Source organism: Chiloscyllium punctatum, chromosome 11 (genome assembly GCF_047496795.1).
Source record: "Chiloscyllium punctatum isolate Juve2018m chromosome 11, sChiPun1.3, whole genome shotgun sequence".
Classification (NCBI taxonomy): Eukaryota; Metazoa; Chordata; class Chondrichthyes; order Orectolobiformes; family Hemiscylliidae; genus Chiloscyllium; species Chiloscyllium punctatum.
This window is the reverse complement of record NC_092749.1, coordinates 32,962,259-32,986,046: the sequence shown is the minus strand read 5'-3', so window position 1 is coordinate 32,986,046 and position 23,788 is coordinate 32,962,259. Positions and strand designations below refer to the sequence as shown.

The 23,788-nt window shown below is 39.6% G+C and overlaps 1 protein-coding gene across 1 annotated transcript in view; it reads left to right on the top strand.

The window, feature by feature from the left end:
• Positions 1 to 18,072, top strand: part of LOC140482876 (calpain-2 catalytic subunit-like) — an 81,551-nt gene extending 63,479 nt beyond the window's left edge. Inside the window, exons 15-21 of the mRNA XM_072580599.1 lie at positions 1,610 to 1,667; positions 6,690 to 6,754; positions 8,690 to 8,758; positions 9,349 to 9,427; positions 11,108 to 11,224; positions 13,894 to 13,952; positions 17,351 to 18,072. Of these exons, the coding sequence (XP_072436700.1) occupies positions 1,610 to 1,667; positions 6,690 to 6,754; positions 8,690 to 8,758; positions 9,349 to 9,427; positions 11,108 to 11,224; positions 13,894 to 13,952; positions 17,351 to 17,374 (471 nt within the window). The 3' untranslated portion in view covers positions 17,375 to 18,072. The remainder of the gene's footprint in view (positions 1 to 1,609; positions 1,668 to 6,689; positions 6,755 to 8,689; positions 8,759 to 9,348; positions 9,428 to 11,107; positions 11,225 to 13,893; positions 13,953 to 17,350) is intronic.
• Positions 18,073 to 23,788: the final 5,716 nt, after the last annotated feature.

The window sequence follows — 23,788 nt, the reverse complement described above, 5'->3', positions numbered from 1 at the left end:
AAAATGCATCCTGAGATTGACAGAAAATATTTAATTTATTGTGCGCTGATTCCAGAGTGCCAAGTGCATCAGGAAATATGAACATCCATTCCCCACACTCATAATTTCATGAAGTTTATATTGCACGCTTGCCTTTATTGCTCAGTCCTTTAAGTGTAGAAGTTGAGATGTCATGATAAGGTTCTACAGGACATTGGTAAAGGCCTCTTCTAGAATATTGTGCCCAGTTCTGGTTGCCCAGTAATAAGAAGCTGGAGAGGATTCAAAAGAGTTTTTGAATGGGTGTTGCCTGATATGGAAGGTTTGAGTTATAAAGAAATGCTGGATAGGCTGGGACTTTATTCACCGGAGTGTAGGAGGTTGAGAAGTGACCTGATAAAATAGTGGAGTTCACAGTAGTTGTCTTTTCTGTAGGATGATGGATTTCAAAACTAGGAAGCACATTTTTAAGGTGAAAGGAGAGAGATTTAAAAACAACTTAATGGGCAAATTTATTTCATAGAGAGTGGTTCATGTGTGGAATGAACTTCCTGAGGAACTGGTGGATAAGTACATATTTGGATAAGTACATGAATAGGAAAGGTTTGGAGGGAAATGCACTAGGAGCAGGCAGGTGGGACTAGTTTAGTTTGGGATTATGTTCAGCTTGGACTGGTTGGACTGAAGAGTCTGTTTCAATGCTGTATGGCTATGACTCTATGATTAAATATAAAGGTGGCAAACCAAAAATAAACACATTTGAAAGGCAAAAAAATTAGATAGAAGATCATTAATCCACAATCATTCAAATATGAAACAATTTGTTTAAGTGTATTGCAACTAAATGTAAAGAGGTATGTCAGTAGCAGGAATTTACTGGTTAGCTTGAGAGGTTAGATCAAAATTAACCTTTTAAAAGAAGTGTAAATAAATTGCATAGGAAAAAATGCAAAAATATTCCAGTGTGAATTGAAATGGCAAGGGCCATGAATTCCAGAATAATGGGACAGCAGAAATATTCAAGTAGTTCATCAGATCTTGTAATAATGGAACAGGATTGGCAGATTGCCTGAGGGTGCTTTCAAAGAGCCATTACTAACATTAAATATTGATTGGGAAAATGAAATTCATTCATTGTGTTTTAATATCAAAAAGTCCCCAAATTGGATATTTCCCAAAAAGAATTTAAAAAAATAAGAACTGTGCCAAAGAATTCAAGGAAAAAAATTTGTTACAGCTATGTTCAAGAAAGAAGAAAAGCATAAGACAGGAATTATAGGGATTATCACCTCTATAAGCATTACCTTTGAAATGGTAAATCTTCCACTATTTAACTAATTGGAAACAAGATGACATGGATTCAGGATTGTTATTAAAAGAACACAGGGAATATTTATAGAATTGTTTTGAAACAGGTAGAACTAAGGGGTGCTAGGGCAGTGACTGTGACATCAATTGAAAAGAAGTGAGTTAATTATTTGAAAAAAACATGAAAAATATTCAACCCATTATTTTCGTCCTCTTGGAAGTAAACATTAGGTTGGTATTACCTGATTTATTTGAATTTGGGCTGCTTTCCTGTGAAGGGTATGGCACTTGAATTCTGATTTTTTTTTTCTTTCAAAATCAGGATGCAGAAATTTCTTGCTTTGAGCTACAAAGAATACTGAACAGAATTGTGTCTAATCGTAAGTAAAGAAGCATACTACATAAATTTATACCAGTAAATCTGTGCTGGTAGATGAATCGAGTTGTTGTAACATAATGCTAACAACGTGCATTCCCCTGATGCTATGGAAGAAAAGAACTGAACACTCCTGGTCAGAAAGTCTACTTGCTGATGAGACCAAACATGGACAGATTTGGGGGAAGATTGGAAACAGTTGATGATCTATCACTTGAAGATTGGATTGAGGATGGACAGACAGCTAGTAGTGATGTCCAGTGGCCTCAAAGTGAGCGAGCAGGCAGGGTTCAGGGGGGAGCATCTGGAATGGGAAAGCCTGTTGGGATGTACTGGGAAGTGGTATGGTTCAGAGAAGACTGCAGTGGGGTTTCATGTACTGACAATGGATTGTGGAACATCAAAAGCCTGACATAGTTAAAGAAGAGCACAAACAACTAAACCGAGGATCTGGACTCTGTATCCCTGGAACTGGTAAAGTTGTTTGACTGTGGTGTCCTCGTGGATCCCTCCTTAAAGTTTGTGAGAAGATTTGTAGCTCGGGTGCTTGTTGTTGTGGTTCTGTTCGCCGAGCTGGGAATTTGTGTTACAGATATTTTGTCCCCTGTCTAGGTGCCATCCTCAGTGCTTGGGAGCCTCCTGTGAAGTGCTTCTGTGATCTTTCCTCCAGCATTTGTAGTGGTTTGAATCTGCCGCTTCCGGTTGTCAGTTCCAGCTGTCCGTTACAGTGGTCAGTATATTGGGTCCAGGTCGATGTGCTTATTGATTGAATCTGTGGATGAATGCCATGCATCTAGGAATTCCCTGGCTGTTCTCTGTTTGGCTTGCCCTATAATGGTAGTGTTGTCCCAGTCGAATTCATGTTGCTTGTCATCTGCGTGTGTGGCTACTAAGGATAGCTGGTCGTGTCGTTTCGTGGCTAGTTAGTGTTCATGGATACGGATCGTTAGCTGTCTTCCTGTTTGTCCTATGTGGTGTTTTGTGCAGTTCTTGCATGGGATTTTGTACACTACATTGGTTTTGCTCATGCTGGGTATCGGGTCCTTCATTCTGGTGAGTTGTCTGAGACTGGCTGTTGGTTTGTGTACTGTTATGAGTCCTAGTGGTCGCAGTAGTCTGGCTGTCAGTTCGGAGATGCCCTTGATGTATGGTAGTGTGGCTAGTCCTTTGGGTTGCGGCATGTCCTCATTCCGTTGTCTTTCTCTTAGGCATCTGTTGATGAAATCGCGTGGGTGTCCATTTTTGGCGAAAACATTGTGTAGGTGTTCTTCTTTCTCTTTTTGCAGTTCTGGTGTAGTGCAGTGTGTTGTGGCCCTTTTGAATAGTGTCTTGATGCAATTTCTTTTGTGTGTGTTGGGGTGGTTGCTTTCGTAGTTCAGGACTTGGTCTGTGTGTGTGGCTTTCCTGTATTCCTTTGTGGTGAATTCTCAGACAACAACTCACCAGAACGAAGGACCCGATACCCAGCATGAGCAAAACCAATGTAGTGTACAAAATCCCATGCAAGGACTGTACAAAACACTACATAGGACAAACAGGAAGACAGCTAACGATCCACATCCACGAACACCAACTAGCCACGAAACGACACAACCAGCTATCCTTAGTAGCCACACATGCAGATGACAAGCAACATGAATTCGACTGGGACAACACTACTATTATAGGACAAGCCAAACAGAGAACAGCCAGGGAATTCCTAGAGGCATGGCACTCATCCACAGATTCAATCAGTAAGCACATCGACCTGGACCCAATATACCGACCACTGCAACGGACAGCTGGAACTGACAACCGGAAGAGGCAGATTCAAACCACTACAAATGCTGGAGGAAAGATCACAGAAGCACTTCACAGGAGGCTCCTAAGCACTGAGGATGGCACCTAGACAGGGGACGAAACATCTGCAACACAAATTCCCAGCTCGGCAAACAGACCCCTCCTTAAAATTGACAAGTGAATGCAGCTTATGGACCATCCTGCAGAAGGGGTAAGGGATCAGAACCTGTGGGATTGACAAGGCTTAATACGACAAATGTCTTTCTTCGACATGTGGGATCATGTCATTCAGACTGTAACAGGTCAAGCGTCTTTGACCTTGCACCATGCACTCAAGGGCCATCTGCCTTTACAAGACCTGAGAACTGTCTCAGTTGCATTGAATCAGGCTGTTCTTTTACCTGTCCTTGGTTACGCAGGTTTCTAATTTCCTTTCATACTGGAAGCAGTCACCAGTTTCCATGGCCTTGGAGTGGTGCTTTCACAGGTTCAAGGACAGAAATTGTGATTATCACTTATACCTGTCAGAGTCTCAAGCCAAACAAAAAGAGTATGGAGAATTACTCCAACATGAAACCTAGCCCATCTTGAAGTAAGTGGTTCCCAGAAGCTCAGAGACATTGTGATTGGTGCAGAATGTGAAGTGTTCACAGCAAAAAAAAACCCTTTTGAAATGTCAGCCAAGTTGGGATGAGAGACCCTATGGGCCACTGCACTTGTTCAGTTATCAATTTATCACAAAGCTGGTCACTTTCTTTCTAAAAGCTGTTCCTTTTCTCAAGCTGTTCCTTTTCCCCTTTTTTCAGAGGGGTCGTAAATGGGTTGGGCTCCGATCAGACTGGTTTGGTACAGAAATGAAAAGGATTTTGAGAGGCCTTTTGTTTATATGTAAATAGATGAAACTTAAGGCCAAAGTGGTCATGGTTTAGAAGTGATCCATATAATGAATGGGGAGTGGTCAGCTCTCTAGCTGAGCAGTTCACTCCAGAACTAGTTGGGACTTCAGCAGTGGACAGTGTGAACAGTCTCTCTCTCTCTCTGTCCTTCTAACTTCAATCCGTAAATATCTGTTCCCTTTCTTTTACTGTATTTTAAGGAGGTTTGCTTATTGGGACTGTTGTGTATATTCAGAACAGCATAATTAAGTCTAGTTTGGATAGACTGAGTTCTGCAGGGGTTCTTTATTGTGTACTTGGTGTTTCATTGTGTAATTTTGTGAATAAAGTTTTGTCAGTTTTAACACCTGCTAGTCAACCTAGCTAACTCACTCCGGTAATTTTCACTGTACACTTACCAAAACAAATTGCAAAGTTATGGTCTGGGCTGCCTGCTTAAGAATGTTTTAGTGGTCTGGCCTTGTCCAGTATCGGCCAGGCAAAAGTAACACAAATGCAGATGGCCTTAGTTGGAAGACTGACCATGGGAGCAAACCCATGCCTACCCAGGCAAAAGGGGCTGTGGCTCAGCCTGTGCCAATGCCCAAATCAAATGCAGCATTCCGACACTGATACTCTTATTACATGTAGTTGATGATTCATCACAGTTTCACTGGTGCACTTACGAATGACAGCTAAATCAGGTTCAGACAGGTAAAGACAGGTATGTATTCACCTTTGCCATCTATTTTGCAAGAGGTCTTCAGATAGCTTCAGCTGATTCATGTGGGCGTCAGAAGATTGCATCATTGGTGGAAAGCCCGGCATCCACCTAACTCAGAGGTAACCTCTAAGGGACTCCAGACAGGAATGGAAACTATTGCGGTGTTGGAGGAGGATCAGGGAGAAGGGTGGAGTCATCTATTGGCTAGCTTATGATAAGTAGAGAGAGAGAGAGAGATGGGCAACTCATCCTTCCCAATGGCCTCAAGCATCAATTGTTGTTCACAGTTCGTGATCAAGCAAGATACCAAATGACTAAGAAGCTGACTGCCCTGAGTGGATGGCAGTGTTGCTGGCCCGGAATGACTTCTGACATGAATGACTGGCATCAAAATTAAGAGAGGTACAATTTGGCCAAAGCAGGGAAGCAACTTCAACGCAGCATGGGATCTCTGGTCCTTGCAATGGATTTTGTGGTCCTCAACACTAGTAATAATATGATTGAATGCATTCTCGGCCTCATGGATGCCTTCACCAAGTTCACACAGGCCATTCCCACTCCTGACCAAAAGCTCTCAATTAAAGCGGAAATTTTATATGTGCTTGATTTCTCCTTTATTGTGGAGAAAGTGAGGACTGCAGATGCTGGAGATCAGAGCTGAAAATGTGTTGCTGGAAAAGCGCAGCAGGTCAGGCAGCATCCAAGGAACAGGAGAATTGACGTTTCGGGTATCAGCCCTTCCTCATTCCTGAAAAAGGGCTGATGCCCGAAACGTCGATTCTCCTTTATTGTGTTAGATTCACAGTGATCAGGATGCAACTTCAAAAGCAAGATCCTACACGAGCTTTGCAAGGTCAATGATATTGCCAAGAGCTGCACCCCTTGCCCTCAGTCCTCTCACTATGAGGGGATGGACCATTTGTTTACCTTGCCTCCTGAGTGGAAACAAAAATAGTGCAAGTACTACCCTAGTTTATGTTTACAACAGAATCCCACATCATTCAAAGGCTATTCTCCATTCTTTGGACAAGACCTAATCCTTCCTCACTACAGTAGCTGATGGGGATGGTCAGGTCAATGGGTGGATAGCCAAGCATGACATGAAGGTAAGTGAGGTGTTCAGGAGACAGAGAGAAGAATAACATTGCATGATTGCAACATTGACAGGATTGACCTTCCAATTGGAGCTACAGTTCACAAAAGGACCTTGTTTGAGGTCAGGAATCTAGTGGATGAAGGCCAGCGGCTCACTCAATAGCATTGCAGAAACTGTGCGTGATATCTCATGTAAAGCCAGAGAGTAATGAAAAATCCTGGAATGACTTGGTTGTGTTGAATCTATAGTGCATCCAGAGGGGAGAAGCCAACTCCATCCGGGGGTCCGAAACAGGAGTGAAAACTGCCAGAGTTCCTCCACCAGATGTAAACTACAGGCTTAATGCTATATAAATGTGTCTTCCTTATTTAATCTGAATTTCCTCTCATGTTCATAATGACCTGACGTCAGTGGAATAAAGAATCCCTGCTTCATGATCTTTAGGCTGTCCATGTGTCCAAATCTCATGTTACATCATTAACACAACTGTTGTTGACTTAAATTATATTTCCATTCCTCATTCTGTAATAATATGAACTGTTTTCATTTTAGGGGATGACATTCAAAGTGATGGTTTTAGTTTGGAAACCTGTCGAAATGTGATTAGTCTATTCGATGTATCCTTTTAAATGATCCAATTGTGGCCATAAGGCAGGAGCAATAGGCAATTCAGCCCAACAGGTTTGTTCTGTTATTCATGGATGAGCTGTTAATCCTGAACTTCTATTTTCCTGCCTTTTCCCCATAATCCTTGATATGCTTACCGATTAAAAGACAGGTATGTGTTCACCTTTGCCATCTATTTTGAAAGAAGTTTTCAGATAGCTTTAGCTGACTCATGGGCATCAGAAGATTGCATCATTGATGCAAGGTCCATCATCCACCTAACCCAGGGCCAATCTCTAAGGGAGTTCAGACAGGAATGGAAACTGAGATGTTGGAAGAGGATCAGGGAGAAGGATGGAATTATCTATTGGCTATCTTATGATAAGGAGAGATGAAAAGACAGATGGGGCAACTCTCAGCCTTGAATATACTTAATTATCTAGCCTAACCACATTCTGCTATAAAGAATTCCATAGATTCATGACCACCTAAGAAACTCCTCCCCAGTTTAAATGTGCGCCCCTTATTCTGAGATTATGCCCTCTGATCCTTGACTCTCCCACAAGGGAAAGCAGCCAATAAACACAAGTCCAACCTTCTCAATCTATCTTCACAAAATGGTCCATCCATGCTCATGATTGATCTAGTGGTCCTTTCTCTGGACTCCCTCTCATGACAGTATGTCTTTCCTGAGTTAACTAGCTAAAATTGGTCATTGTTCCAGCTGTAATCTAACTAGTGATTTGTATAATTTTAGCAAGACCTCCCGAATTTTATATTCCATTTCCTTTGAAATGAAGGCTAACATTCCATTTGCCTTCCCTACTGCCTGCTAAGTTTGTATATTAGCTTTTTGTGATTTATTCATGAGTATTCTTTTCTAGTGATAGCTATTGTATGTATTTTGTTCCTTGATTATTTAGTATTATTGAATATTATGTCTTCTCCTGTGAAGACTAATGCAAAGTATTTATTCACATTATTACTTCCCTAGCCTCATTCTCTAAGGGGTCTAAATTCATTTTGGCCTCTCTTCCTTTTCAAATATCTAAAGAAGCCTTTGCTACCCATCTTGATATTACTTGCAAGTATTCCCTCAAAGTTTACCTTCTCATTATTTTCTGGTCATCTGTTGTTAGTTTTGTTCCCATTTTTGAATTACCACTGACCTTTGACATTTTGTATTTCTTTTCACTTAAATTCAATGCTATCCTTAACGTTCCTGGTTAACTGTCATGACATAAGCAACCATCTTTGCTGCTAAATTCCTTATCCAATCCACTGCCCTTATTCCTTTGCCATGAGGACCAGCATTTATTTCTTTGTGTTTTAAAAAATATTTTTTAATCAACCTGTTAATACCCCCCTTTGAAGTAGGTGGACCGAACCCAGGTCTTTTGGCTCAGAGATAGGGACACTACCCACTATATCACAAGAGATCTTCAAAATTTATTTTGATCATATTTCTTCTTCTTTCCTAGGCTGAAATGAAAATCAGGATGGAATTTTATTTGTCTCAGTCTCTGAACATCAACTTTGTTCATATTTTCTTGCCAAACTGGTGATCTGAATCCAGGGTTTCTGGTGCTGTCAGTCTTAAATTAGCTGTCACGTGTGTAACAATTGCAATTTAGATTCATTTTTGCCTTTATTCCTGAATTTCTTAGGGAATGGCTTCACTTCTCTGCTGCCTTTCCCAATTTACCAGGTAGAGATTGTGAAATGAATGCAAGTATGGTGTCCTGTCATTACATCACTTGCTGGTGAAGGTCCCTCACTTCCAAATGACCCAGCTATATTCATCCCAGATATCGTCTGAGCAGATCATGCCCAGGTGTAAGATTTGTTCTGATGAATGACATAAAAGATGGGATTTACTAAATTTTTTACATTTCTGTATATGAGGTACTTTAAAGTAGTTTTCCTGAATGAGAAGTGTAAAACAGAAGGATGGATCTGGAAAAATTGGACTAGTGGAATTCAAAGCATTTTGGAACAAATTACAGAAGTTTCTGGTAAGTTTCCTGATTTGTGTCAACCTTCTGTTGACTGATTTGTTCTCAGCTCAATAAACTGCATTTAAAGGGCCTTGTACTACAAAGATATTTCATCAAATTAACTTAAATGAGGGCCAACCAATCCATTACAGTCACTTTATTGGAATGGCCCAGAGGTTGTATATGAAAATCAACCCATGGACACAGTTGATCTTTGTAAAGAATTTGTTCAAAGCATGAAATGTACACCCCCTGCTGGTCACATGGAATGGCATTTAAAGAAGCCAAAGAAACAGGTGAATTTGTAATCGTGACTGAAAGGAGTTATTGAAGCTTGTGACATTGGAGCGATTGATTGATTGAGAGTACATATTTAATAATAGAAAAATTGGAAATTGAGCGAAAGCACTGTTTTATGAAAGTTAAGGTGCTACACAGGGATTGTAGCCAGCTTGATGCATAAATATGACCATAGCTTTATGTGTATGCTATGTCCCTTATGATTTAAACCATAGAAATTTGTTAGATCTTTTATTTTTCATCATACTAAAATTCTGATGTAAAACTTAAAAATAAAACCAGAAAAACATTTTTTTTCTGCCATTTAGAAAATCTTCAAGAAGATGGATATTGATTGCTCTGGTACCATGAGTTCACATGAAATGAGAATGGCACTTGAAGAAGCAGGTAATATTTGAACAATTTGTCTGTCCTAATCAATCATCCATATGAAACCAAACTGCATTTGGAGACTTACTATTTCTAGAGTATAAAATGCTCAATAAATACTTAGCTGTTTTAAGAACACAAGAATTTTTAGGAACTCTTAAAAAGCTTTTAGGCTCAAAAAGATCATTCTTGTTGTCTCACCAACTGACTTTATCACTCTTCTTCAGTCAGTTCCTGGTGAGTGTTAGCCTATATTTGCCCTTACTTGCCCCATTTTCACTGGTGACATTTTTGCAGGCAAAACAGAATTTGGTGCACTCAATCCGTACTCATTATTGTACCAAAATTATTTGGCCAAAACAGTAATATTCACCCAAAAATGAGGATGGATATATTTAAAAAGAAATGATAATGATATGGTATTATCATGCATGCTAATTTCCATCATTATTGTCTTGCTTAATATGACCTTAGTTAAGATTGCTTCATCTAAGAAAAGACGTACCTACCTTCACAGAATTGCAGTGAAGGTTTACTTAACTGAATAAGAGATCAGGAGAATTGTGTTGAACAAGCCTATCTTCACTAGTGTTTAGAACAATGATTGGTGATTTCATTTTGAGAGATTTTTAAGGGTATTGCTGAGAAGATGTTTAGAGGTCACAAATTAGGACTAAGATGAGGGGAAATTTATAATCTTGCTTTATCTCAAACTGCAGATGCTCTGTCATTGAGTGCACTCAAGCAGAGATTGACTGATTTTTGAATAGTGGGGTAACTGGGCAGTATTAGCACTAAATATTGCGAACTGTTCATTAGTATTTTGCATGTTCTTGTTGTAACAGCAGTTCATACTAATTAGCAAAAAAGATTAGAACACTTACATAAGACCCAACTTTCACGTAGTTGGAATGGGTCTGTGAAAGGGAAAAGTGAATATTCTTGTATATACTTGGAGGAAATACAGAGGAACAGGTGTTGGCTACTCATCTTCTTGAGCATGTTACAACTTCAGCTACATTCATTTACCTGATTTGGTTTTAGGCCTCTTAATACCCTTCACTAACAATAATTTATTTTAAATCAGTCCTCCATCCCTGAACTCCTTCAGCAGAAAAACAGATTTCTGAGGTACTTTTAAGAGATCAAGGCTGTCCATTTAAGCAACTGTACTTTTTCCACAAATACTATTGCTTTAAAATCTTTCTTTTACTGTATTAACACTTTTTTAGATTAGATTAGATTATTTTACAGTGTGGAAACAGGCCCTTCGGCCCAACAAGTCCACACCGACCCGCCGAAGCACAACCCACCCATACCCCTAACCTAACACTACGGGCAATTTAGCATGGCCAATTCACCTAACCTGCACATCTTGGACTGTGGGAGGAAACCGGAGCACCCGGAGGAAACCCACGCAGACACGGGGAGAATGTGCAAACTCCACACAGTCAGTCACCTGAGGCGGGAATTGAACCCGGGTCTCTGGCGCTGTGAGGCAGCAGCGCTAACCACTGTGCCACCGTGCCGCTTCTAGATCCTTTAATACTACCTCCTAACAGTCAATTCCAAACCTTGCCAAAACAATGTCTGCATTCCTATTTATAGTTATATAGTGATCAGAAGTGTGTGCACACAGAATGAGTTGTCAATAAAATTAACAATTGTATTGATATATAATTCTGGTTTTCTGCCCAGGTTTCACTCTGAATAATACATTGACTCAGATCCTTGTCGCCCGTTATGCAAGTACTGACCTTCTCATTGACTTTGATAACTTTGTTGGCTCTTTGATCCGTCTGGAAACCCTGTTCAGTAAGTTATTTATAAACTATCTTCATTGAAGTCCAAGTTCTGTAAACATGTCAGGTCCAACTTTCAGGAACCCTCCTCTAGTGGTGTAAGCATAGAACCCATGATGTCGAAAGTAGTATACTGGCATGGATAGAGAATTGGCTAGGGCAGGTAACAGTGAGGGGGAATAAGGAGTTCTTTTTCAAGTTGACGACCTATAATCAGTGGGATTCCACAAGGATCAGTGCTAGGACTACTGTTTATAGAATATATTAATAACTTGGAGGAAGGAAGTGAATGTACTGTAGCCAAATTTGCAGGCAACATTAAAATAGGTGGAAAGACAAGTTGCAAAAGTGATAGAAACAGAGATATTGATAGATTACGTAAGTGGGCACAAAGTTGACAAATGGAGTGTAGTGTGGGAAAATGTGTAGTTATTCATTTTGGAATCGAGAACAAAAGAACAGTATTATTTAAATGGAGAAAAACTACAGAGAGCTGCAAAAGAAAGGGACTTGTGGATACTTGTGCATAAACACAGAAAGCTAGCACACAGGTGTAGCAAGTGATCAGGAATGCTAATGGAATATTGACTTACCTAAAATAGGTAAGTCTTACTATACAAGATACTCATGAGACTACATGTGGAGCACTGCGAGCAATTTTGGGTCCCTTGTCTGAAGAAAGATATTTCATTTGGGGTTGTTCAGAGAAGGTTCACTAGGATGATCCTTGGTATGGAGGGATTGTCTTATGAACAAAGGCTAAACAGATTGGGACTTATTGGAGTTTAGAAGAATGATAGGTAATCTTGTTGAAACATTCAGGATTCTTAAGGGCTTGACAGGGTAAGACCTGAGAGGATGTGCTCCCTCATGGGAGAGTACAAAACTAAATGGCATCGTCTCAGAATAAAGTCATGCCAATGTAAGACCGAGATAAAAAGGAATTTCTTCTTAGAGGACTGAGAATCTTTGAAATTTCTTGCCACAGCTTTGGGACAGAATCCTGGTGTATATTTAGGGCTGAGATAGATTGATTCTTGATCAGTCGGGATAAATACAAGAAAGTGGACTTAGAAATGGCTCATCAGCCACGATCCTATTGAATGGCTAGGCTGGCTTGTGCAACCAACTGCCTATGCCTGTTCCTATTTATTATGGTCTTATGGAATAACTCATAGAATTCTCATTGATGGAGATTAATTCAGATCCTTTGCCAAACCACAAGAATAGATCACATGAAATTCTGTAGGAACATGTGAGAGGCGTTTGTCCCAATACCTGTAGGGAAGCCAGAATGGCACCATACACTTGAGAGAACAGAATGGAGGCCTAGAATGACTGAAATAAAAGATCTTAACTGACATTATGGGAGAGATTATCTCAGACTAACAGCATTATTGGATGGAATTCAAAAACTGCCCAGGAATACATTGATATTCCCCAAATGTTATTCACCAGCAAATTATAGTTGGACTTTTCTTTGTCCAGGATGTGTCCAAGAAGGTCTATTCCCCAGCTACAGGGCAATAACCTAAGATTCAGCACTAATTCTGACATCACTGAAAGCATTTGGCTCTCCCACCTACTTGAAGCTTGGCTCAGTTTTAAACTATTCAGTAGACGTTGGTAGAATTTAAACATGCATTCAGCATAAAATGTCAACAGAAAGGTTAATTTGGTAGGTTGTGGACTAGGAAGTTGATCATATGCTGCCTGTTTTACATCCCTAAAGTTGAATAATGCATCACAATGTAACTTTTCTATCTTGTCACGATACCCCTCAAATTCTCATGTTTGCAGAAGGTAATGGACAACAGAAACAAATTCAAAAAGTACTGATTAAAAAAAGATTTTGAAAATTTAATCTTTAATATAAATAATATATACAGTGAGGCTATAAGGTTAGGAAACTGGCTGCCAACAAAGCCATCTAGCTGCCTCACCTGGCAATTTGTGCAGCATCAAGGCTTAGACATTTTCCCCATGAGTGAATTATGAAATAAACTTCTCTCAATTTGACGGGAGAGACATAGTAGATACGTTCACTGTTAGTAGTGTTCAAACGCTGCCTGCACCTGCAACAAACAAGTGAATTAGCCTCATCAATAATCCATAGCGATCTCATTTATTGTTCTAGTGTTCTGAGCATGTTGTTCATGATGTTACAGTGTGCTTATGATATTGGGAATGGGAATGCTAAAGCTTTTATATAATTGCAGTCTCACTTTTCAGCATTTATTTGTCCCTTGGCCCTTTTTTGTGGGGGTGGGGTGTTGTGAAGGAGTGTAGTATATCAGTGTTCTGCATGTACTGGTTGCACGAGCTGCCTGTAAATGTCTGTAATTTACAGAGAGTGGTCTTGCGATATGGGTGTTTGGCCAATCAGATGCCAACGATTGAGAGATTATTATTTACGATATTCCCTTGTTGATCAGCTGACACTAGTGATAATTGATCATCTAATTCCTTCAGTTGAACCTATCAGGCTCCATTTCAAACATATTTCCTGTCGAATATGCAATTTTGCTGTTTTACTCAAAAAAATCTACATTTTAAGATAGAAATGCAAAGATACTGAAACAACCAGCTGTTTGACATAAAATTCAAAGATCCCCAATCCTCCACACGAAAGAAAGGAGATTCGTTTTTGAAATGGGTTCATTTGTGTTCTTGCCTTTTCAGGAATATTTAAGCAATTAGAGGTGGATGATGAGGGATATGCTGAACTGGATTTATTTCAGGTATGTATTTTGTGATAAAGTGAATCCATATGAACTCTTAGAACAGGGTATATAAAACATGTCAAAGTTTCCTGGCAAATGCAGTGAGAATGAATTGGCATCATAAGAATGGAAACAGACCATTAAGTCCAAACTCGTCCATGCTAATCAGACATCCCAATAGGAACTCGTCCCATTTGCCAGCATTTGACCCACATCCATCTAAACCCTTCCTATTCACTGACCCATCCAGAAGCCTTTTAAGTGTTGTAATTGTACCAGCCTTCTCTACTTCCTCCAGTAGTTCATTCCATTCACACATCACCCTCTGCATGAAAAATTTCCCCTCAGGTCCTTTTTAAGTCTTTTCCCTCTCACCTAAAACCTATTCCCTCTAGTTTTGGACACCCCTAACCTAGGAAAAAGATCATGGCTATTCACCCTATCCATGTCCCTTATGATTTCTTAACCTCTGTAAAGTCACCTCTCAGCCTCTGATGCTTCAGGGAAAAAAAGCACCAACGTATTTAGTCTCTCCCTATAAATCAAACCCTCCAGTTCTGACAACTTCCTTGTAAATCTTCTCTGCACACTCTAAACTTTAACAATGTGCTTCCCATAGGAGGGAGACCACAATTGCACGCAGTATCCTAAAAGTGGCCTCACCGATGTCATCTTCAGCCGCAACATGACATCGCAACTCAATGTTATGATCAATGAAGGCAAGGGTGCTAATTGCCTTTCTCACCACCCTGTATACCAGCAAAGCCATTTACAAGGAACTATGCACCTACACCCGAGTCTCTTTGTTCAACAACACCCATGGTGAAGTTGTACAGAATATTAGTGAGGTCTTTTCTGGAGTTCTGTATGCAGTTTGGTCACCCTGCTATAGAAAGGATATTACTGAACTGGAGAGGATTCAAAAAAGATTTACTAGGATGTTGCAAGGAATGGAGGATTTGAGTTATAAAAATAGGCTGGATAAGTTAGCACTTTTTTCACTTAAGTGCGGGAATCTAAGGGATGATCTTAGAGAGGTTTATAAAATCATGAGGGCCAAAGATAAGGTGAATAACAGTTTTTTTAACTCTAGAGTAGAGGAGTTGAAAACTCGGGGGCATATTTTTAAGGTGAAAGGAAAAGGTTTTTAAGAAGGACATGTGGGGCACCTTTTTGTTTTTTAAACACCGTGTAGTTCATGTTGGGAGTGAATTGCCAGAGGAAGTAGTGGATCCAGGTACAGTTAAAAATTTTTTTTAAAATTTGGATATGTATATGAACAGGAAAGGTTTGGAGGAATATGGACCAAACACAGGCAAGTGGGACTAGTTTAGTTTGGGAACATGGTCGACGTGGACTAGTTGGACCGAAGGGTCTGTTTCCATGGTGCATAACTCTAATGACACTCTCCAGGACACAATTTCCCAAGCAGAAAGCCACGTTGACTATTCTTAACTAGTCTCTGCCTTTCCAAATGCATATAAATCATGTCCCTCAGAATACCCTCCAACTGCTTATCCATCACTGATGTTAGTCTCACTGGTCTATAGTTCCCTGTCTGTTTTCATGCCTTTTCTTAAATAACAACACCAACATTAGCCCGTCTCCAGTCTTCTGGCACCTCACCCGTGACTGTCGCTGATGCAAACATCTGAGAAAGGGGCTCAGCAATCTCTTGCCTAGCTTCCCACAAAATTCTACACAATATCTAATCAGGTCCCAAAGATTTATCTACTCTTTATGCATTTTAAGATCTCCAGCAACTGCTCTTCTCTAATATGAACAACTTATTTATCTAAGTTCCCCAGTTTCCATGTCCTCCTTCTCAGTAAATACTTACACAAAATATTTGTTTAGTATCTCATCCACCTCCTGTGGTTCCGCACATAGACGGCCATGTTGATCCTTAAGGGGCCCTATTCTCTCTCCAATTACTCTTATGCCCGTAAAATACTTATATCATCTGTTTGGATTCTCCTGAACCCTATTTGTCAAAACTATCTCATGTATCCTTTTTGCCCTCCTGATTTCCCTCTTAAGCTTATTCCTACTGCCCTTAAACTACATTAAGGATTCACTCAATCCCAGCTGTCCAAACCTAACATGCCTCCTCCTTTTGCTCAACCACAGCCTCAATTTCTCTAGTCATCCAGCATTCCTTACACCTACCAGCCTTGCCCTTAACAGGAAGGTTAACCCCATTATCTCATTTTTAAAGGCCTCCCACTTCACAACTATGCGTTCCTCTGTGAACAGCGTCCTCCAATCAATTGTTGAAAGTTCCTGTCCAATACCATCCAAAAATGGCCTTTAGAACCTTTAACTTTTTGATCAGTTCTATCCTTGTTCATAACTACTTTAAAATTAATAGAAATATGATCTCTTGGCCAAATCTTCCAATGTTAAAATTCTTGCAAAGGGTAGATACAATAATCATAGTCAAAAATACTGACCTCAATAAAAGTTAGTTTTTTTAAAAAAAACCCACAGGAAACCAACTGCTCTGTATTCTGCTACTATTTGGGTACTTGCCAATGTATTAGGGTGGCAAGAGGGCAGCTCCAGAAGTCACTGTTATAAACAGCTGTTTCTGGAAACTGGTTTTAATTTTTCTGCCTCCTGCAAAGCCTGCACCTTTCACATAATGAGGGGGCAAATACAGAAAAACTCTTTCTTGAGTGTTTTCATCGGACTCAGCACATTTATTGGTCGATTGATGACTCTTTGGATTCAGCTGTACATTTCTCCACATTTTTATATTATCTACCAGATAAGAAAAAAAATTCCATGCTCAAAGTCAGAGATGTGTAAGCTACCTCATGGATACCTGTAACCAGAGGGCTGATAGATAGAGTGATATTAATAGTTGTGGGTTGAAGCTTGACTACACATGCAATGCTAATATTTTGGGTTGCTATTGTGGAATAATATGGAAGTTAATCTTCCTTGTAAAAGCCACAAGCAGCAAAATATCCAAGATAAGCTCACAAGAGTTAACTATAGAATCACGCTTTCATCTCAATTCCTTTACCTCTTCATTTTTGCCTATTTCTCCTGCCTTTGTCCCCAAATGTGATACTCGTTAATCTTATTTCCTTTCTCATTATTAATCTGCTTTTTAGACTCATTTGTTAATGATAACAAGATTACCATAGAAATTGAGCAAAAACATTCATTTCAATTTGTCCAATTTACCTAATTCAAGATTAGTTTGAAAAATACTTACTCCTCATTAGTGCTTCAACTTAGAATGTTAGCTTTCATTTCAACATGAACTGCTAAAAGTTCCTGTTTTAAATCAAAGTGTGTTTTTGTTTGCTGGGGGGAGGGGAATTCCATATTGTGCAAACATTACATGTTCTTCCTAATTTGCATAGTGTGAAATTCATTAATAATTATCTGATTTTTCTTTTCAGTGGTTGCACTTGGTACTAAACTAAAGTTCAGCTGCAAGAACTCAGACTTCAGCCAATCAACAGGCACTTGCCACAGACATGTCTAAACTATAATGGAAAAATGGGAAATGCTTAGTTTGATGGGCATCATGAACATGTGTGGAATGAGGGAATATGTGTGTTTGCTTTTTTTAAATACATTGCCATTGTGTGCTTTATTCAACTTTTTGGGTGGCAATGAATTAACCAATCAGAACTCATGCTCCTGAAGGACATTTTAATCTTTGTATAGCGCAATTTTTGGATGGCGGAGAATGTGTTTTTCATTACAATTATTGATCTGTTCCATTTATCTGCTAAAACCTAAATCATTTAAACCTCAAATTGCTTCTTTTAAAAATGGATTTGTAGATGCAGACATGAGGTCAAAGCTGAGATCTGCAGTTGAGGAGAATCAGGATTAAAATTTTGGGGACATCATGTTTTAAATGCAAATGTAATATTCAAACTACTGAATATGCAACAGATGTCTGATTGCTGTCCTTTGTCACTAATTAGGTACTGAAAGAATGCACTTATAATTGCTATCGTTTATCTTAAAATTATAATGGGATGGATATTAGTGGTTTTTGTAGAGCTGTATGCTTAATATAATCAGAAATATCAAATTACTTTTGACAAAAACTGTATCTGGAAATTAAATACGAGTACATGGGCAACTGCCTTTTTGTGGAAGCTTTCAATATGACTCAATTTAGTTTTATTCTGTCATACATGTGGGTTCTTTATTGCCAGTCCCTTATTATTCTTGACATAATGATGAAGTGTCTCTTGAACCACTGAAGACCAGCTGCTGTAGGGGCACCCACAACACTGTGAGATAGGGAATTCCAGGATACAGATCCATGAACTGAAGGGATAGCTATATACTTTCAAGTCAGGATCGCACAGGCTTGGAGGGGAAGTTCTAGGCACTGACACATCAATGCAGTTGTCTTTTTAGGTGGAAGATTTTACCAAAGGAGCCTTACAGAATTGTCGCAGCATGTCTTGTAAGTAATACTTATGAAACCATGCCTCATCATGGTAGACAGTTGTGGTTCAGTACAATATAGCATTTTAATCTCAAGAACTACAATCTCCACACGTCCTGGAAACAAGGACTTACATAAAAATACACTGACAACTAAGTATCAAATTGTGAAAGGGAACTGCTTATGCACTCGCTCAGAGTCTAAAGATGATTCAGGTACCGGACTCATTTAGGCTAAATGGAGATCCCCTATCATCCAGAAACAAACTCAGCCTTTTAACTAAGCAGGATGCCCACGTGTAAAGTTCAAGGCATCTGTAATGATCTTGTAATCTCTCCAAATTAGCAACGTAGACATTACTAGTCACTTTACACTTTGACTTATTTACAGATATACAGCTAAAGATAGGACCAGTTTTTAAAATACAGAATTATTAACTATAATGCTTAAATGGTCTACCATACATGCACAAAGGCGGCCCATAGTATCAGTGGGCCATGATCGGTCACAGGAAATATCAGCATGTGTGCTGATGGCACCACTTCACCATGGTCACTTTGCCTCTGTGCCCTGCATTTGAGCTGTTGGCCAAGGGAGGAGCCCTCCTATTCCAAACCCCTCCCACACCTGTAGGTCTCCCTCGCCATCACTTCATACAGGTTTGGACTGCTAACTTTGGATAGCCATTGCACAATGCTACAGCTTGGGCTTCGTTCTGCAGTGACTCTTCAAAGGCCTCACGATCTGGCCCTCAATATTCAATACACAACATTATTCAGGCCACCAAGTTCTAGGTTACTAGGAACCTCAAGCAGCACCATCTCAGAGTGGCTGCTGCTTTTTGTCATTTCAGAATGACATCTGGTACCCTTTTGCACATGCATGCTCTTTGCTCCGCCCAGAGGCATTTACACCTTTAAAATAGGTTCTGACCTTTCAGAAATTCCTGCAAACAAAGGTTATTGGTTCTCTTGAGTATCCTAACTAGGAGCATAATCCACTCTAATGTAAACTCACCTTTTAATTGTATTAAATATTTCTCACAGATATTTCACAATACTATCTGCAAAATTCTGGTAATTGTTTTAGTCAAACTAATATTTCTAAAAGGAAAAAGTTGCATTCAAAATATATTTTTTCACAGGATGTGGTATTCCTGGTAAGGCCAGCATTTGTTGCCCATCCTAATTGCCCTTGAATTGATAAGTTAAGAACCAAATACATATCTGTGGATCTCAATTCACATACAAGCCAAACTAAGCGAAGATTTCCTTCTCTAAAAAGTCAATGAATCTGAAACAATAGCTCTGATTGTTCTCCACAGATGCTACCACACCTGCTAAGTTTTTCCAGCATTTTCTGATTTTGTACCCAAAAGAAGTGTTGAATAAAGTGGTTTAGCAGCACATTAAGCTAGAAAGTAACTCATCACAGCTCTAATAAAAAAGAGGGCCCAAGTTCAATGAGAGGGAGACTTGAGTGAGATAGAGGGCAACTGAGTATATCTGGGAATTTGATGCAGAGGGGAAAAGGGGTACTTTAATTTACTGAGAAGGCTGAGTGAGGAGTCTAGTGGAGGGCAGCAGAGGTGTTTTTGGCCTTTTCCCTCAGTTCACTGGTGGGTATTAGAGGCTATTTCTAAATTGCTGAGAATTAGAAAAGCATATTATTTTTATGTCCAAGTGGTGCTAATATTTAAGTTGAGAACCACAGGAATGAAGGAAAGTCAGTGCCAATATAATGAAGCAATAAGTAATCCAAGGCAAACTGATGTTGATGTAAGGGAAGTAAATTTTAAAAAAAGGAATTCAGTTCAGCTGTGTGGAACAAGACCTGTAATTCGTGGGAAGTCACTGACCCTACCAGTAATGTAGGTGACCATAGAATCAGAATCCTTACAGTGTGGAACCAGGTCATTCTGCCCATCGAGTCTACACTGACCCTTTAAAGAGGATCCCACCCAGACCCACCTCCCATCTCTGTAATCCTGCACCTCCCATGCTAATCCACTTGCATATCCCTGGACATGATAGGCAATTTTGCATGGCCAATCCACTGAATAAGTGCAGGAAGTGATGCATCTATAAGGCAGCAAATTACATATTCAGAAAGATGGCCACAGTACAACTTAAGAGCCTGGAGACGCAAAAGAAGTGGGTGACTACCAGGCAGTCCAAGAGAAAGTCAGGATTTGCAAATTTCTTGGGGTCCAACTCTCAAACTGATTGTATATTTTGGAAGCAGCTGATACTGCTAGCTCTTCACAGAAGTGCAGTCAGAGCCACGTTTTTGGCACCACGAGCAGCTCTACTTTACAAAATGGGAAGAAAAAAGAGCAATAACGATTGACAAATTACCTATTAGGGAAACAGACAGATGTTACTGTGGCCACAGATGTAACTCCAGGATATTATGTTGCCTCCCTGTGTACCAGGGTTGAGTAGTTACAGATTTTTCTGGACGGGGGTGAATGGCCAGATGTTGTGGACTATGTTGGGTATCAATGACTTAGTTAGGATGAGGAATGTGATCTTACAGATTTAGGGAACTAGATAGAAAACTAGCAAGCAGGATCTCAAATGTAGCAATCTCCTAATTACTTCCAATGCCATATGCAAATGAGTTCAGAAGCAAGATAGTGCAGATGAAAAGGTGAATGGAAAAACAGTGCAGGATGGAGGGCTTTAGATTCCTGCAACACAGACTGGCTCTGATTGGCATGAAGCCAAACAAATTGCGCTTCAACAGAGTTGGGATGGAGTTTCTTGTGGGTACTTTAAACTAACTTGTAGATGTATGGAAAACAAAGGAGAATATTGATGAATAGAAGGGTTCACAAAATTTATAGAGAACGATAGCATAGAAAATAGGAAATGAATAAATGAATTCAAAGTGAGGGAGAAAGTAATGAAGTCTAACTCAGGGTTACTAGGTACATGTGCATGCACATGAATGCGTTGACTACTGGAAATAAGATTGGTGAGTAATAGGTGCAAATTGTTAGGTGCAAATATGAAATGGTAATAACAGAATGGTTCAAGGAAGGGCAAGATTGGGTGTTAAATATTCCTGCAGATTACAGAAATTCAGAAAAGACAGAAAATGAAGAAAAGGAGGAGAGGTGGTTGTGTTGGTAAAGGTTCACAATATAGTGCTGGAGAAAAAGAACATCTCAGAGGGTTCAAAGACATCAATTTAACTAGGGCTAAGGAACAAAAAAGGTGCAATTACATAGACCAATTAGTCATATGAACACATAGAAAAAAAATCTGCAGGGAAATTGCAAAGAGACGCCAACATTATAATTTAAATTTGAATAATCAAAGGCATAGCAAGTACTCCTACATTTTGTTCAGGGGAATTACCTCCAAAAATGCTTAGTCCAACAAGAAAGGATGCAAGGTTAGTTAGACCTGGTCCTTGGAAATGAGGTGGGCCAAGTGGATCAAGAGTCACTGGATAACATTTAGGGGATAGTGAGGTCATAAGGTTTAGCACAACGTTATACATGATCAAAGGGGAAAGGTTAAGACAAATAAAGCCAGAGTTCCCTGGATGACAGAGAAGAAATTAAGATAAAGAAAAGTGCACTTACAACAAGCATCAGCTAGAAAGTACAATTGAGAATCAGGAGGAATATAGAAGGGTCAATTGAGATGTGAAAAAGCATTTTAGAGTGGCAAAAATAGGAAGTGGGCTGAGTTTTGACCAAAAAAGGGATTTCCACTTGCAGGCAGATGGAATGGTTGTACTTTGCATCGCTCTTTATTGCGGTAGGTGCTACACAAACCATGATGACAAAAGAAACTCTTTTCTGAGAAAGGTTCAAAACTGATAAGGGAAAAGCGTTGAATAGTCCGAAAGTTGATAGGGCATTGAAACCAGATAAGATGCATGCAAGGTTGTTGAAGCAAGAGTCAAAATTGCAGAGGCATTGGCCATAATATTTCAGTCTTCCCTATTCTCATGGGAGGCACAAGACTGGACAATTGAAAACATCACAGCCTTGTTTACAAAGGTTGTAAGGATAAGCCTAGTAATTTATAGACGAGTCAATTGGCTAGGAAGCTCCTAGAAACAAGTATTGGTAGAGACTTAATAGTCACATGAAAAAAGTTGGTTGATCAGGAAGAGTCAGCAGAGTAGGCAGACAGTTCATAGATTAAGTACAGTGCAGAAAATGTTGAGATGAACATAGATAATAAGACATAAAAAGAACACAATTCTAAATAGGGGAGCAAGGGTGTAGAGGTATACAGATCACTTAAGTTGGCAGGACAGGTGAAGAATGCTATTAATAAAGTATATAGCACCTGGGCTTTATTAACAGGGTTATAGAGCACAAGAGCAAGAAGTTGAAGCTAAACTTATACCTCAGCTAAACGTTTGCATATAGTTCTAGGCGAAATGTTATGGGAATAATGTGATCGTATTGCAGGGAGTAGAAGAGGTTTATAAAAGTGGTTCCAGAAATGAGGAACGCCAGATACTAGGGTAGGTAAATGGGAGAGGCTGGGACTGTTCTCCTGAACAGAAGGAGGCCAAGAGGAGATCTGAGAAAAGGTTTTAAAATCAAGAGAGGGCTGGATAGAGTAGGTAGGAAGAAACTGGTCACACTCATAAAAAATCAAATGAGAATGCACAGATTTGAAGTGATTTGCAAAAGAAGCAAATGCAAGGTGAGAAAAAAACTTACAATGCCTGACTTGAGTCTGCAAGGTACTAAGCAAATTTAACTGATTCAATTCAGACATTGGATGACAATTTAAATAGAAAAAAAACAAAGTCAAGGGAAAAGGAAGAAGATGGCACTAAACCATGACACTTACTTGGAGCCCATGCAGACGTAATGGGCCAAATGGCATCCTTTTGTGCCATAGCACACCTGACCTTACTGGGATTTGGACAGTTATTGCCCGCTGCCCTGAGAAGGTAATGAGTTGCCGTCTTGATGTGCTTGGATTATAGGGATATCCACAGTGCTGTTAAGAAGGAAGTTCCATGGTTTTGATTCTGACAGTGAAGGAACTGCAATAAAATTCCAAGGCAGGAAGATGTGTGGTTTGGAGAGGAACTTGAAGTTGTGGCATTCTATGGTTTAGTGCTGACATCTTGTGTACTAATATTGAAATGACGCTGATTCAGAATATAACCCAAAATGGCATAAAAAATGGACAGTTATCAAAGTACATTTTAAGACAATCAGGTAAAAAATCCAGAACACTATCTTTGGGGAAAAAAAGAAATTTCGACTTAATGGGTTACTCAATAAATCTGCTGTTCACTCCCATATGGAATAAGCAACTTTATTGTTATAACGTCTCAAATTCGCCATGAGCAATGCCACGAGAAATCCCATTTTAAATAAATATCATGCATGTAACATGCAGACTGGTTACATGCAAAGCTTTGGTCATAATTTCTG